At 38.9% G+C, this 16,715-nt stretch overlaps 1 protein-coding gene across 1 annotated transcript in view; it reads left to right on the plus strand.

Annotated features, from left to right (window-relative positions):
* Positions 1-16,715, plus strand: part of LOC124122657 (muscle calcium channel subunit alpha-1-like) — a 149,194-nt gene that overhangs the window by 8,433 nt on the left and 124,046 nt on the right. Inside the window, exon 2 of the mRNA XM_048396979.1 lies at positions 537-915. Coding sequence (XP_048252936.1) covers positions 537-915 — 379 coding nt within the window. The remainder of the gene's footprint in view (positions 1-536; positions 916-16,715) is intronic.

Here is a 16,715-nt window from a genome sequence, read left to right on the forward strand (position 1 = left end):
CTAGCAGCGTGACCATAGTGAATTGATATTTAATTATCTCCCAAAATGATTTGGTTTCATTTGAAGTGTTCATAATATGTAGGAATCAAACAGTCTATGTTATGAATACATCTGTTTTCTGATGTATTAGAGGGCAAACGTGGCTCTGTGGTCTGAGGCCCCTAAGCAAAGCAGAGTTGCTTCCCTTGGTTGTGCCAGGAATCACTTTTTGTGGCAAAATCATTGATTTATGAACCATGGTCTATCAGCAGCATACCCATGATCACAGGTTTAACAAACTGTAATCATCTACCATCTGCATCACAGCAGTCTTTCCTCCTCCAAGCCATGATTTAACTGAATCACTGTTCAGAGCGTTTAACCAAACCTCTTCTTTCATATGATTATGTAATTGTGGAACATTCGAGGAAATGGTTGGTTGGGGCAACAGAGTCCTGGAGATGGCAGGTATGATGGTGCTGTTGCTAAAGCATTCAGCTTACTGTAATGTCATGTTGAAATCTTTTCAGATCTAATCCCAATGTTTCTGTTTCCAGGGTCAAACAATGACCGGGGCCCTGATAAAAGCCCAATTCGGTCAGCAAGAACCACAGAAACCCGGTGTGGGGATCAATCGGATACCCAGTCGCCGTGTCCACGAAACGGCCAAAATTCCCCTGCCGAAGCGACACCTAGTGGCAGTGCACCCGCGGAGGGTGACATCGAAGGTGTCGAGGGAGGTGAAGACGGAAAGGTTCTTCTTAGTTCAGGTTGGAATACTGCTCTAGCTGCAGCAGCCGGTGCCGCAACCATGACTCGCAAACGTGCCAACATGAGGAAACAACAAAACCAAAACGTGCGCCCGCAGCGGGCATTGTTCTGTCTCCGCTTGAACAACCCAATCAGAAAGCTGTGCATCCGGGTTGTGGAATGGAGATATCCTTTACATAATTAATGCAATATGATAAGTACCTGTATGTCATACTGACAGTATGGTAAGTGCATTCACCTCTTTGTGTCTTTTGAAAGCATGTTTACAGTTTAGTGCAGAAATACAAAGCTTTTCAGAATCAATGATGGATGGTGGTCCTTCATTCACTTGATTTTTAGAAACTCTATAGATCCTTTACTTAGCTAGTACATTCGGTGTGCATGGAAAACATTGTGTGCTTTTCATTAATGTATTTGTTGGTCAATCCTTGCACGCATTTCTTTCAGGAACCATTGGAGTACCTTTGACAACAATGGGAAATGTTGTAGTGAATTGTGTAAATATTGTTTTTCTTTACCGATTTTTAGAATACATTACATTTGTGCAATATCTTCAGTCAGAGTTCATCACATGGGGATATTAGGAAGCAGTGATCTGAGGCATCAAGAGGTTATTTTGGTTCAGGTCACTGTCTGGACCTGACAAGCCACATTTTCAAAGGTCAAGTGAGCTTTTGTCAGGGCTTGCTCATCTGGTGTCTGTCTTCCTTTTCTTCTTCTCCAAGCAATCCCTTTTCTTCTCCATGCAATCCCTTTTCTTCTCCTCCAAGCAATCCCTTTTCTTCTTCTCCATGCAAGCCCTTTTCTTCTTCTCCAAGCAATCTGGGGAAGCTTTGCATCATCCAATGTTCAAAGTGGCCACCATTTCAGCCATATCTGAAAACCTGTCTATGGACATACAAATTTTGGCATTAAGTGGGAGTCAGTATATCCATTTATTTTGGCCTTGGTTTGACCGGTTCATTTTAACCATGCTTTCAAATGTAGTGCACTCTTGCTCTTTGAACATTTTGTGGAGCTGAAACTTGGTGGGATAATTTAGAAACAGAGGGATAAAGAATTTGCTTTGTTTGTTGCTACATTAAATTCAAAATGGGTACCAGATATTGATTTTAGTGTCCATTTTTGCCATGAAACATTTTTTCCAGATAATGAATTTTGAAAAGAATGCATTGGAGTTCATTTTTCCAGATAATGAATTTTGAAAAGTATGCACTGGAGTTGTTTTGTTTTTTTCATTGTATTTTTACAATTTGACCTTGCATTATTGATTTTGTCCTGCTGTAGTCAGTGGTTTTCATGTATCACCATCACTTAATGAACGACAACGATCATCAGTTGTTACCTGAAGAAAGTGGTCGTGTTTGTTGGACAGTAAGAGCTACAGTGGCATGCCACTAGTTATGTTAGTTAGATGTGCATATTTGACCCTGTTTTAGGGATGTCTGTTATAAGAACATGATAAGCAGAGTAGGAGAATGATTTGGCTCCAGGGTGATAGTGCTCTTTTCCTGTATCATTGTTATTTTTTTTAGTAATATCTAATGTTTTTACTTGAAGAGATCATATCATGTTTATGATCATATCAATGAAAAACAGTAAACTATGGTTATAACGAACACAAAGGGACCACTAATTTTAGTTCGTAATAACCGTAGTTTGTTATAAGCATATATAGAGCATATTTTTTTTAATATATATACAACAAATGGTCGGGACTAAGTTCATTATATCAGTCAGTTCGTAATAAGCGTGTTCGTTATAAATGTAGTTTACCGTACAGAAGATAATTGGGTTGTTTGTCAACAGTTTATGCAGTGCTGAAGCCAGCCGGGGGGCCAGGGGTTGCGGTTGCCCCCCCCCCCCTGGATTTTTTTATAGAAAACAGTTTTATTTGAATCAAGTTGGGGACAAGTGATACTTGTACAAATATTTGCCCCCCCCCCCTGTCAAAAAAAAGTTAACTACGGCCTTGTTAAGTCATGTCAAGCTGGGTTTTTTTAAATAATCTTATTTCATTACAAGGATTTAGTGAAATACAACATCAGTGAAATACAAGATACTTCGTCCATCAGCATTAGCTATAACTATAAAAACATGAACGAGGAAATGTTTTATTTCTGTTTGCTGCACACTTAGGGCTGAACATCTGCCTCTGATTAGGTTGAGATAAATCCTTGCTTTAGGGGTCATTACATCATCGTGAAAAGCAAAGATACAGAATCTCTAACTTATTTTTTTGTAGTTGACATTTGTCCACAGTTAGATGTAGTAAACATTTCCATTCCAGTTTGCACAACATCCAATATCTCAGTATAAAGGCCAGTAACTCAGACAACTAAATGTAGGAGTTGTCCCCCTTGTTTCGAAGGTGTGAAGGTTCATCTTTTGCGTTATGACTGGGCAGTTATTGTGCAAAATCATTTTTTTATTTGATAGTCACAGGTCTTTCAACGTTGATAATCCCAGGCCACCAAACAAATTTTGAATGATTTGTTTTTTCCCTGTGAATTAATCGTATCCCAATTGCGTTAATGCTCATGATGTCAATCAATCACTGGATTGTCTGGTCGAGACTTGATTATTTACAGATCGCCGTCATATAGCTGGAAAATTGCTGAGTGCAGCGTAAAACAGCAAACAAACGAAACAAATCTATGAATTAATTATACATACTCAGAATGTTTTTTGTCAGTATTGTTGACGTCATCAACAACCAAACACCCTCTGGGACAGTGCTCTAGATGAGACTTCAGTGTGTACTTGGGTAGGACTAGACAGTGGAATCTTAATGACATTCACCCTAATTATCTTCCTTATCGGCCTCAGTGGGCAAGGCTTGTTATCAAATGCTGCAAGTTGAGCTGCAAGGGTTTGCCTCATGTGAGGAAGGAAGAAGGCTGAGGTGTATCTATGTATCATGTATCACTTCCATCCTTAGGGGTAGTGAAATAGGAGACAAAATTTGTTGAGTTTTTCAGTGAGGGGGGATGACAATAGAACACAAAGAATGCAAATGTGATGTTTATGAAAATGATGATGATGATTATGGATGTAAAAGTGATGTTGAATCATTAGAATGATGACAATGATGATGGTGATGATAAAAATGATGATGATGATGCAAGAGTAATGTTGAATCATTAGATTGACGACAATGACGATGATGATGATGATGATGATGATAAAAATGATGATGATGCAAGAGTAATGTTGAATCATTAGAATGACGACAATGATGATGATGATGATGATGATGATGATGATGATGATAAAAATGATGATGATGCAAGAGTAATGTTGAATCATTAGAATGACGACGATGATGATGATGATGATGACAGTGATGGATGCAAGAGTAATGTTTAATAATGAAAGTCCATTCATAATGACAGATGAACAAAAGGATGATGTGTCATGAAATGTAAGATATGAGTAGAAGGATTGCAGCAGCGACGTGCAGACATGCATACAGCTGTGTGGCTGATGTGCACATGCACACGCTTATCTGCCTTGTCAGATAAGAATGTCCTAACTTTACGTGTTGAGCAGGACCCTACAGCATGCCTCCTGTGTAAATAAACCTGACACTAACAAGGAAGTGACTAGCAATGTAAAGCATACTAACTAGCTGGAGAGCTGGCTATCGATATAGATCACAGAGATCGATAATCGCGACTAAATGTCGATAATTATTGGTAAATTATCGGTTCAGAGAAATAACTTTGAACATACATTGTATATGCAAAAAAAGTCCAAACGAAATCAACACACTTCATGCTACTGGTGAGTGGTGGCACATTTATGCATGGATTACTTTGTGGACATTTGAGATACAACAAAAACAGTTACTTCCCATCTTCGGCAAATGACATGATTGACAATAACAAGTCTGTTTTGGTAAATCTAAACTTTATTTCATCACAATAGTTTATGTAAGTTATTATCGATGACACAATTTGCATATTGATAATCGCTAATATTAATTCCGATTATCGATCTTTTTAGCCAGCCCTATGTAGCTGTATGTAAAACATTCATATAGCATCTGTATCATGAGTGAGGTCAAACCAGTGCATCAGTCACCAGGGTTTAAATACAGTGCTGTGATACCCTTCCAGTATGTCAACACTCTCCCTGTTTGTAGTACCCTCAAGATGCTGATTATATTGATTTTGATAGATTCTACGTATTCTACATATTTAATTGTGTCACAACTGGTTAACATTATCTGCCATGAATTTTGCAGCATTTCTTGAGTAAGTCGTTTCATTCGTAAAGTTCACAGACGTCATATTTCCATTTAACTAAGCTGGGTCTTGTAACATTCTTCCCTAATCTCTCCAGTATTAGCATCTGATTTCAGCTGATGCAAATGAACCATTATCGTAGCAATGAATCTTTTTTAAGTGGGGAGTCTGGTTTAAATGAGGTCTTGCTTTCATGGACATTTTCAAAATATGCAGTATCATATCACCTGGAAGATGTAAATTAATTGGCGACACCAAGGATTCTCAGACTACAAGGATGTCTTGTTCAGACTGATATGTGCAATCAATGCTTCCAAGTTACCATGGCAACGCATGTATTTCGAACACATGGTGCCCTGCTTTGTGTGTGTTTTTAATTTGTCGAGGATATGTTAGTCCCGGATTTGTTATGTCTTCGCTATCATCTTTCTCTTGTCTTCACCAGAAACCTAATATTTAATGAGAAGGGGTATCACGTTTGTGTAAACGCAGCAGTGGGTCGTGTGACACTGTTTTGGATAGTGTAGATAACTGTGTTATTCCCAGTATATGGTATACTGTAATGGGATGCGATTGTGCAGCATGCATTGTGTGCTGTAACACTGTAGCACAATGTGTATCCTGCAAGCATTATTCTCTGCTGTCACACTTTGTGGCATTGTTGCAGGGACATTGACTCTCTGGAGAGATGCTATTATCATACATGCTGATACAGTCAATTTACCGTTCCACAAATGCATTATTAATATTTTCAGAATCCGATAATGAATGGAAGACATGTGCCATTTAACGGTCATTTGACACGACTCTTAAGCATGCCTTATCTATTTTACATAAGTTGCATATAGGTTATATAAATAAGTGTTGTTGATAAATATTCTCTATATTATATGTGTGTTTGTTGTTATAAGCCACACTCAGCAATATTCCAGCTATATGATGGCAGCCTGTAAATAATCAAGTTTGGAGTACCGTATTCGACGTAATAAGCGCCCTGCTCTAATAAGCACCCACGACGATATTTGTAATATATTGGCTAGTGAACAATCCCAATTAGCACCGCTTCCGATTGATCAATGTACACAACACTTATTTATTCGCGTATAATACGCACTCGTGTGTTATCTGCACCCTTAATTAGGGCAGTTAAATTCTTGAAAAATGTATCTCTCGTATATAAACATTTCAGGCTGTCAGCATAAACCACAAAATTTATCTTTCAATACCAAAATAATATTCTAATAAGAGCCCCCTATTTCTAAATTTGAGAGCACCCTGGGCGCTTATTACGTCAAATACGGTATATTGCTTGGAAGATAGAGTAAATAGTTTAGAATATGGAGTAATTGGTTGGAAATATGGAGTATATAGTTTGGAATATGGAGTAATTGGTTCGGAATATGGAGTATATTGTTTGGAATATGGAGTATATAGTCTGGAATATGGAGTATATAGTTTGGAATATGGAGTATATAGTCTGGAATATGGAGTATATAGTTTGGAATATGGAGTATATAGTCTGGAATATGGAGTAATTGGTTCGGAATATGGAGTATATGGTTGGAAGATGGAGTAAATAGTTTAGAATATGGAGTATATGGTTGGAAGATGGAGTAAATAGTTTAGAATATGGAGTATATGGTTGGAAGATGGAGTAAATAGTTTAGAATATGGAGTATATGGTTGGAAGATGGAGTAAATAGTTTAGAATATGGAGTATATGGTTGGGAATATGGAGTAAATAGTTTAGAATATGGAGTATATGGTTGGAAGATGGAGTAAATAGTTTAGAATATGGAGTATATGGTTGGGAATATGGAGTAAATAGTTTAGAATATGGAGTATATGGTTGGAAGATGGAGTAAATAGTTTAGAATATGGAGTATATGGTTGGGAATATGGAGTAAATAGTTTAGAATATGGAGTATATGGTTGGAAGATGGAGTAAATAGTTTAGAATATGGAGTATATGGTTGGGAATATGGAGTAAATAGTTTAGAATATGGAGTATATGGTTGGAAGATGGAGTAAATAGTTTAGAATATGGAGTATATGGTTGGGAATATGGAGTAAATAGTTTAGAATATGGAGTATATGGTTGGAAGATGGAGTAAATAGTTTAGAATATGGAGTATATGGTTGGGAATATGGAGTAAATAGTTTAGAATATGGAGTATATGGTTGGAAGATGGAGTAAATAGTTTAGAATATGGAGTATATGGTTGGAAGATGGAGTAAATAGTTTAGAATATGGAGTATATGGTTGGAAGATGGAGTAAATAGTTTAGAATATGGAGTATATGGTTGGGAATATGGAGTAAATAGTTTAGAATATGGAGTATATGGTTGGAAGATGGAGTAAATAGTTTAGAATATGGAGTATATGGTTGGAAGATGGAGTAAATAGTTTAGAATATGGAGTATATGGTTGGAAGATGGAGTAAATAGTTTAGAATATGGAGTATATGGTTGGAAGATGGAGTAAATAGTTTAGAATATGGAGTATATGGTTGGAAGATGGAGTAAATAGTTTAGAATATGGAGTATATGGTTGGAAGATGGAGTAAATAGTTTAGAATATGGAGTATATGGTTGGGAATATGGAGTAAATAGTTTAGAATATGGAGTATATGGTTGGAAGATGGAGTAAATAGTTTAGAATATGGAGTATATGGTTGGGAATATGGAGTAAATAGTTTAGAATATGGAGTATATGGTTGGAAGATGGAGTAAATAGTTTAGAATATGGAGTATATGGTTGGGAATATGGAGTATAAAGTTTGGAATATGGAATATATTGTCTGGAATATGGATGTATTATATTTGTAAATTATGATAATAGAATTACAGATGGTTATTCCCCATGAAGACCTTGATTAGAATTGGTCGATAGCAACCCATACTTGTCGTAAGAGGTGACTAACAAGATCAGGGGGTGATACTTGCTGACATGGATGTTGCATGTCATTGTATCCCAATTGCTCATGACGTTAATCACTTGTCTGGTCCAAAATTGTTTATTTACAGACTGCTGTCACATAGATGGAATAGTACAGAGTGTGTTGTTAAACAACAAACAAACATCAGATAGTTATAATCCTATTGTTTTAGCCAAGATCAAGCATGAACTTGTCACTGGATTATTTCTAGGAGATTTTAATGTTCATCAGTAAAGTTTACGAGATCAATAGAAATATTTATAGACCCAAGTTTTGGACTAATGGCTAAAAGTTGCATACTGGATATATATTTTATTCAGAGGATATATCTTGGGATTCCTTTCTGTTTTTGAATGACCCAGATTACTGTCATTAAGATTGTCTTGATCCATTATTCATTGTATTTGTTCAGTGCTAAAGTGGTGTCGGTGTTATCAGAATAGGATGTGTCCCTTATATACGCGGATTCCGGGTCACAGAACATTGTTGAACTTAGGGGCTGGTATTAGCCTTGGGGACATATGAAAGGGGTGCACAGCGTTCAGTGAACATCTTTTCTCCTGTTTTTTCTTTCCACTTACCAATGACAATTCAGGTTTTATGCACGTCCTCAATCTGAAGTCAGGGCTTCTTTCCACAAAGAGATCTTAGCAGTAAGGTGATCGTAACTTCCATACTTTAATATAGATTTACGACAGTTGCAGTGCTAAGATTCCTCTGTGAAATCAGGTCCAGTTGCATCTTTTAAACAGGCTAACAATTAGTCGGGAATATTGTTTCTTAATGTGGGAGGAAAGCTTGATGTGATTGCAGGTCTCAGACGTTTACCACTTTTGTGAAACCCACAAGCACTGGTATGATACTGAGAAACCTAGAAACATAATCGGAAATGTATGAAAAAAAAATGAAAGCTTATGAACCTTGATTATCATCATCCAAAAGTGTACCATCAAGGAAGCAATGCTGAAGTAATTGCTACATAGAGCATGACCTGTTGTGTATTTAATCAGGGCTAACAATGCTAATAACCGTGGTTACAGTACACAAGATTAATCATAATACAGGCTACAGTCATTATCAGCCTGTAAGTGCTGCTGCTTATATCACTATTAACAAATACTGACGTTCTTAATCAGGCGACATAATTTGCTTAATTCGCCTCTCAGTGTCAGCTGGTAAATTGTCGGTTGATATCAGAGATGCAAAAGGAAGAATGATTTTATCAAGCTTTATAAGTTCATGAGCGAGTGAGAGAATTTTGTCAGTAAATGACGGCATGGCCAGCGTTCCATACCACTGGAGTATGAATGCGCATTGAGACCACCTGATTCAATTAGTTTGCTAACAGGTTATACTGGGGAGTGAGTGAGTCAGTTGGGTTTAAAGCCACATTGAACAGTTTTCTGTTATATCATGATGTGTCAGCTTAAGTGAGTGAGTGAGTTTGGTTTTACGCCGCTTTTAGCAATATTTCAGCAATATCACGGCGGGGGACACCAGAAATGGGCTTCACACATTGTACCCATGTTGGGAATTGTACCCAGGTCTTCGGCGTGACGAGCTAACACTTTAACCACTAGGCTACCCGACTGCCCCCGTGTCAGCTTGAATTGGGAGGAAAGAGCAAAGTGATGCATGTCTCAGATGTTTACCACTTTTGTTAAAACCCATACATGGGTATGATGCTGGCTGACCTAGATACATAATCAGGGTGAACCGGAATTTCGAACCACACTCATAGGTTTCTTGCATGCCCAAGGGATGTAACTCTGCACAACGAATTGCGGCACCTTAACCAGCTGGACCGTCCATGCCCACACTACTAGTAAACTAAGCCAATGATTTCCTGAACTATTAACTATGTGTAATGGAATAATAGCTTTGTCAAGTATTCATGCTCTCGCCATGGTATTGATTGCGGAATGTAGCAATAATACTAACATCTGTATGAGTGGTAGAAACTGTTCTTAAAGTACAGCAACCTCTTGTTCGGGTACCTTGAATTCTATTAACTTAATATGTTGTTTAGGACAATGTGAAACATTGTATGTTGTGAATCTTTAATAGCTATATAGTCTAGTATTGACTTGTCTCAAATTATAGATAAGTCAATATATTATTAAAAATCGAAAGGATTCAACATTTTGAGTGAATGAACTTGTGCAGTATTTTATCTTGTTAACAGAACACTTGGACTTCTTTAGAAAATAGTACCAATCCTGCTCTTACAGGTGTGGTGTGGTGTGGTGTGGTGTGTGGTGTGTGGTGTGTGGTGTGGTGTCGTGTGGTGTGTGGTGTGTTCCAGTATATTTCAGCCAATACCTACGTAGTCTATACATTGTATGTAATTCGAGACATTGTCTACACAGTATGACTGGTTCCTGTGTGAAACATTGGTTTGAAGTGGAGTTAGAATTTGCCTAGTCCTTTTAAGAAAACAAATTCTTTTGGCACGATTCTGGATACTACAAATGTTCATATCACTCCCCATAATATCTTAAATCAAAATCCAACATTTCATAATCAGCATTTTGTTTCGCAACCCAAGGTCAAGGTCATATGTACTGCTGTCCGCCACTCTGTTCCTCCCTGACTCAAATGACCAGTCAGTGGCCGAGGTGTCCAGGGCTAAGAGTCCATAAGGCCCTGAGGTATAGGGAATGACCCTCCAGGTCAGGAGGCACTGACGGACACGTGATTCAATGACCAGTCAGTGGCTGAGGTCTCACATGGCTAAGAGTCCATAAGGCCCTGAGGTATAGGGAATGACCCTCCTGGTCAGGAGGCACTGATTGACACATGATGCAATGTCAGGCTGATCAATATGCAAGGAGTAATTAATGGTCCAGTTATTGAGTTTCATGGGTAGAATCTAAACAAGACGTACTAGAATAAAATTATTCCTCGATATTCAATCAGGTTAAAAAGGTGTGAAATGATTCTTTTGAGAATCTTGGGGCAAGCCATGATAAGGTGATGAGGGATACATGTTTGCATCTTTTTGAGGCGTGACCATCTTGAAGGGCGATCCTTCTTCAGTCAACAAGTGCTAATATTGTAGGGACAAAATGAAAGTTATGTTTTCTGGTGGATTTAGGCATTGGCAGTCTTTAGTTTCATGCAAACCAATTAAAATTTACTTTGTCTCTGAACTCATGTTTTATAAGACGTATCAGTCCAGCTGGTACTTATTTGCTAATTGCTGTGATTACACAGAGACATTCTGACGGCTTGGCCAGCGTTCCACACCACTGGAGTATGAATGCGCATTGAGACCACCTGATTGAATTAGTTTGCTAACAGGTTATACTGGGGAGTGAGTGAGTGAGTTTGGTTTAAAGCCACATTGAACAGTTATATCATGAGGGGTCAGCTTGAGTGAGTGAGTGAGTATGGTTTTACGCCGCTTTTAGCAATATTCTAGCAATATCACGGCGGGGGACACCAGAAATGGGCTTCACACATTGTATCTATGTCGGGAATTGTACCCAGGTCTTCGGGGTGACGAGCTAACGCTTTAGCCACTAGGCTACCCGACATTCCAGTCTGAGATCCACGTTCACAAAGCCACCACAGGGCTAAAACAGTTCATAAAGGAGTAGACGAGGCCTTCAGCAACCCATACTTGTCGTAACCATGGTAAAAGGTGGCCGTAAGAGGTGACTTACAGGATCGGGTGGTCAGGCTCGCTGACTTGGTTGATGCCTGTCATCGTATCCCAATCGATGCTCATGATATCAATCACAGGATTGTGTGGTCGGAACTCGATTTTTTTTACAGACCGTCGTCATATAGCTGGAATATTGCAAACAAACAAACATAAAGAGTTGCAGTTGTCTTAGCGCTAAGACAACATCATGCAAGTGCATCCTGGACTAGAATTGTGCCTGGAGTGTTCAACATGGTCCCTTGTTGTGTGGTTCCATAGGAAGATGCTGTTGCATATCTACATGAATTGTTAAAGATCAAATCTCTGTTTGAGCGTGTTGACATGTGAACCATGACCAGTACACTGGTATTAGACTACCGGTAATGCTTAGAAAATATAGAATCTTCATAGAAACAAAGGACTACATTTAGTTTTAAAAGGAGCCTCAGTGAGATTGTGAGATTCTGAAAATCTGGACTTCATTTAGAGCTATTGCAAATACAGAAAGGAAAATAATATGATTCAGGTATGTTAGACAGACTACACTGGTATATGATATTGTGCTTGTGACATGAAATTACAACTCTCAATCAGGTTGGTAAACAGATATGACAGAAAATTGCATCGTCAAAGAGTGTCAGTTTACGTGGTGTTCTTAATGTTGATGGCAGAATATATACATATATAAATATAGATGATGTTGTCTATCATGTCTGATATTTATCTTGTTAATGTATAAATATTTATTATAATCAATTTTTCAGACATGTGTTAATTTGTTTTTGAAGTAGTATTATGTTATCAATATGTGAATATTGAATTTGTATTTTGATATTATCCCTAATTATTGTTCAAAAACTTTGGCTAGATTGAGTCGGTGGGGTAGCCTAGTGGGTAAAATGTTTGCTCATCATGCTGAAGTCCCGGGTTTGATTCCCTACATGGGTATGTGTGAAGCTATTTCTGCTGCCCCCAGGGGTGGTCGGGTAGCCTTGTGGTTAAAGCGTTCGCCCGTCACGCTGAAGACCCGGGTTCCATTCCCGACATGGGTACAATGTGTGAAGCCCATTTCTGGTGTCCCCTGCCGTGATATTGCTGGAATATTGCTAAAAGCAGCGTAAAACCAAACTCACTCACTCTGCTGCCCCCATTATGATATTGCTGGAATATTGCTGAAAGTGGTATGACTTGCTCTTCAAACACTAAGGTCCAGTTAGATGAACTTTAGACGTTTCATGAACCTATCCGTGGAGATAATCAAATTTGACCATCACTCTGATCATAGGACGAGAATTCAATGCTCTTAGATTATATATGCCTGGATTAATTCCCCAAACAAGGAGTCTCTCGTTGCAAGTCCCAAGCAATAAACATTTGGCTATGCATATTGACTTGAGACATCCACGAGGTCAGTGTTGTTTGCTCATCACTGAGGAGTAGAGGAAGTTGGTGAACCAATTGGCAAATGTGTGATTAACTGGTACTTGATGGGGATAAGTACCAGACTTACTGGTGGCTGCAATTGTGTCTTATGATGGCTAGAAAAGAAAATTCTGACAATGTTTTCAGAGTCTGTGGATGTTGTTTTTGACTAGTCTGCTTTATTATGGCTAGGTTTGGGTGGCCTGTTATTTATGTCTGGGCCAAACCTGTGGTTGATAGTATGAGCAAGCATCCATGATGCTGGTGCACCATGACACACATATCTGTTGACCGCCTCCGTGGTCTTGTGGATAGAGCGTCTGCCCACATATTAGAGATGGTACTTGTTGTTGCTCTGCCTGGGGCTAAAACAAGGACTGGTTGGCTTGGCGTCAGAATACTGTGTCTGAGCTGGGTATTCATGTTAAACTGCGGCATGGTATCTCAGTGTGCTAGCACTCTAAAACCAGTGTTTGTCCAGACTAGTATCATGATGTACATGAGTCCTTAAGTCATCTTAAGTTTCCTTGGCTTAACAAATGTGTATATATTCATGCAGTCGTACAACATTTAGGAAGTATTAGAAATACCATCAATGATGGAGGGCATGAAGTAGCCTCAAATTATTTTTTTCTCCAACCAGATGAAGCGTCCAGAGATGTACCTTGAAACGTTTTGTATAGGGTGCACAGAAGTTGAAATCCACACATCTTGTGTCTCTATATAATGAACCAAAAATTTCAAAGACACCAAAACATTGAAAGTACCGAAAAGCTCGACGATCAAAATTTGAGGTTGTTGAGTGCAAGACATTCCTGTCCCGAGGGGCTTTTCCTTTCTCATCATGGCTTCTCCAGTCGATACATGACATGTATTTAGTCTGCTATCAAATATTTATCCCTTTTGTCATGAAACAGAAGCTACTTACCCAGCTTTGCTCACCTCAAGGACTACCACAGACAATGTCATGTCCTAGTATTCTGATCTGCAGCTTAATGCTTAAATGGATCCTAAAATATAAGGTCTTCAGCAAAAAGGGACCCGTAAAGATCCGGGGTAGAATAGGTCTTCAGAAAAACAAAACATGTTTGCTGTAAAAGCTGACTCGCTGACTTGGTTGATGCATGTCATCATGTCCCAATTTCGTAGATCGATGCTTATGATGTCAATCGCTGGATTGTCTGGTCCAGACTCGATTATTTACAGACCACCGTCATATAGCTGGAATATTGCTGAGTGCGGCGTTAAACAACCAACAACTATATGCTATCTAAAGGTGTCCGTGTTATGATGTGGTCCTAATTAGCTCAGTGGTCTTGGGCATCAACTCACATGGGTTTAGATGACAGATTCACTGTCCTTGATTTATAAGTACCGCCCTTGTGCTCAAGGGTGGAAGGGGCAAGACGTAGCCTTGTAGCCTTGTAAACTGTATACAGGTTCTGAATATCTTCTGTCTCTGTACAGCTTGTTTTTGTTACTGTGATGTGAAGATGAACGTGGTGAATTTCCAAGATCATTGCACTAATATAGCCAATTACATGCAGCCACGCACACGCACACACACACACACTCACTCACTAACACACACACACACATGCACGCATGTACATGCAGATGCACATGCATGCAGGCGCGCACGCACACGCACACACACACACACACACACACACACACACACACACACACACACACACACACACACACACACACACACACACACACACACGTCAGTACATGAGTCCAATAATCTTGATCAGGACGTTTATCCCAATTGCAAATTACTGTTTTACAATGGTTTTATGAAAAAAAAAATCCAGTTTTCAAATTGTAATTCCCACTTTCCTCCCCTGTAGTTTTTACTTCTGTAGAAACCACTGGAATTTAGATATGCTTTGAACCGGACTTGGAACTACAAATAGTTTTAACCACACAGTGCTGGTCCTCCACAGAATCTGTAGGGACTTTAACTAAATTTAGAGTTTTAAGGTATTGTTTAATGCTGCTGACAAAACCATAAAATTCTAAATAGGATGAACAAATACCATACATTTCATTAAATCCTTCATGTGATAAAAAACTCCTTATTTGCCTTGACCAAGTCTATTATTTGGGAGACAACCTTCTCAAACCAGTATTTGAAAAAAAATATCATATTTTGGCTTTCACAAAACAGGTAAATGTCCACATTTTGAATACTTTGGTTTTCGCCTCCCACATCTCGCTCCCATGCTGTGATATTGTATGGACAGTAAACCACTGACTCACTGCCATCCAATCATAAGATATTGTCTCTCTCTTATGTATTATTGTCTCCAGCACACAAGAAAATGTCGGCACCACACAGACTGTCCTCTGCATCATGCTCTGGCAATATATGATGCTGTGAAACATTACTTACAATTCTCAGTAACAATACAGAATTAATCTAGACACATGTTGTTACATATGCGTAACTGACTACAGCCAATCTTTACAATGTGACCACTGAAGCATTGCTTAATGTCTTGGATAAATAGACAGAGACAGTTATATCCTTGCTGCCCGCCGCAGGGAATCCAGGCTAACAATGTTACCATTACCATTATGCTGTGCTGGTATGGTTTAACCAGCGCTGGGCTGCACGGGAACTAATGTTTTGTCCCACGGTGCTTCTAGCCTACCTGAACAAGCTGCTAGTCATTTATTATTTCCTTAGTCCTTAGTTGTTCGTTGTGTGAGAACTGACAGATTGTCATTGTTACTGATCTTTGTATTTCTTAGAATGGAATAATTGTCATATTACTATGAGGTGAGTTTTGTGTAGAACTTGCAATGCTTCAGTGACCTGGTCTACAAAACAATTGTAGCGTGAAGGAGCTCGTAACTCACTTACTGTAACATAGACTTATGACAGTTGTAGCACTACTTTCGTTTTGTGAAACATTTAGGGGGTGCCCCTGTCTATAACACATTCTAATGGCGCTAAGACAGTTGCATATGCCATGCTTTGACGCTGACTTACAGAACTTGTAACGCTAGGGTGGTTTTATGGTAGGGTCCTGGTCATTAAAACGCCTGGGATCTCTGTATCTGGGAAGAATAGGTCCTCTGGCTATGTGGTTCTCAATCAAGGCCCTTCATTCCATTGTATTTACTTGACCTATATGGATTCTAATCAGTCTGAAGCTCTGACCTTGATGGTCATGTATGGTATGGTAGAGGTTGAAAGATCTGTAATGCTTGGAGTGAGACGTATCTTCCAGCTTGTACTGTTGTATGCCTATCGGACAAGGAGCTAGAATTGGTACTGAATCAGGCTAAGATTAAATTCTTTGTCTCACATCCCTGCAGGAAAATGTTTGATTTGTTCGCAGTGTAAAGATGATATATCATTTGGATATAATTTTCTCATGTTGGAAAAGGCTGACTGTTATTATGTATTTATGAGTGATTTGCATTATGATAAACATTTTTTATTTCATCATTTTAATCCTGTATTTGGTGTAATATGTGCCCCGGGCTAGACAGTTGACAAGCGGAGCACTAATATTAGAATCATTCACATAAATGATATTCCATAAACCGGTATTTGGGTCCATGGTCATAGGTTGTTTCTGTCCTGGAGACGACTCTGCACATTCTGGCACCTCCGATGACTGGCTGGGCCACCCACTCTGCAAATTCTGGCACCTCCGATGACTGGCTGGGCCACCCACTCTGCAA

Source organism: Haliotis rufescens, unplaced genomic scaffold, assembly GCF_023055435.1.
Source record: "Haliotis rufescens isolate VD_foot unplaced genomic scaffold, xgHalRufe1.0.p SCAF_16, whole genome shotgun sequence".
Taxonomy (NCBI): domain Eukaryota; kingdom Metazoa; phylum Mollusca; class Gastropoda; order Lepetellida; family Haliotidae; genus Haliotis; species Haliotis rufescens.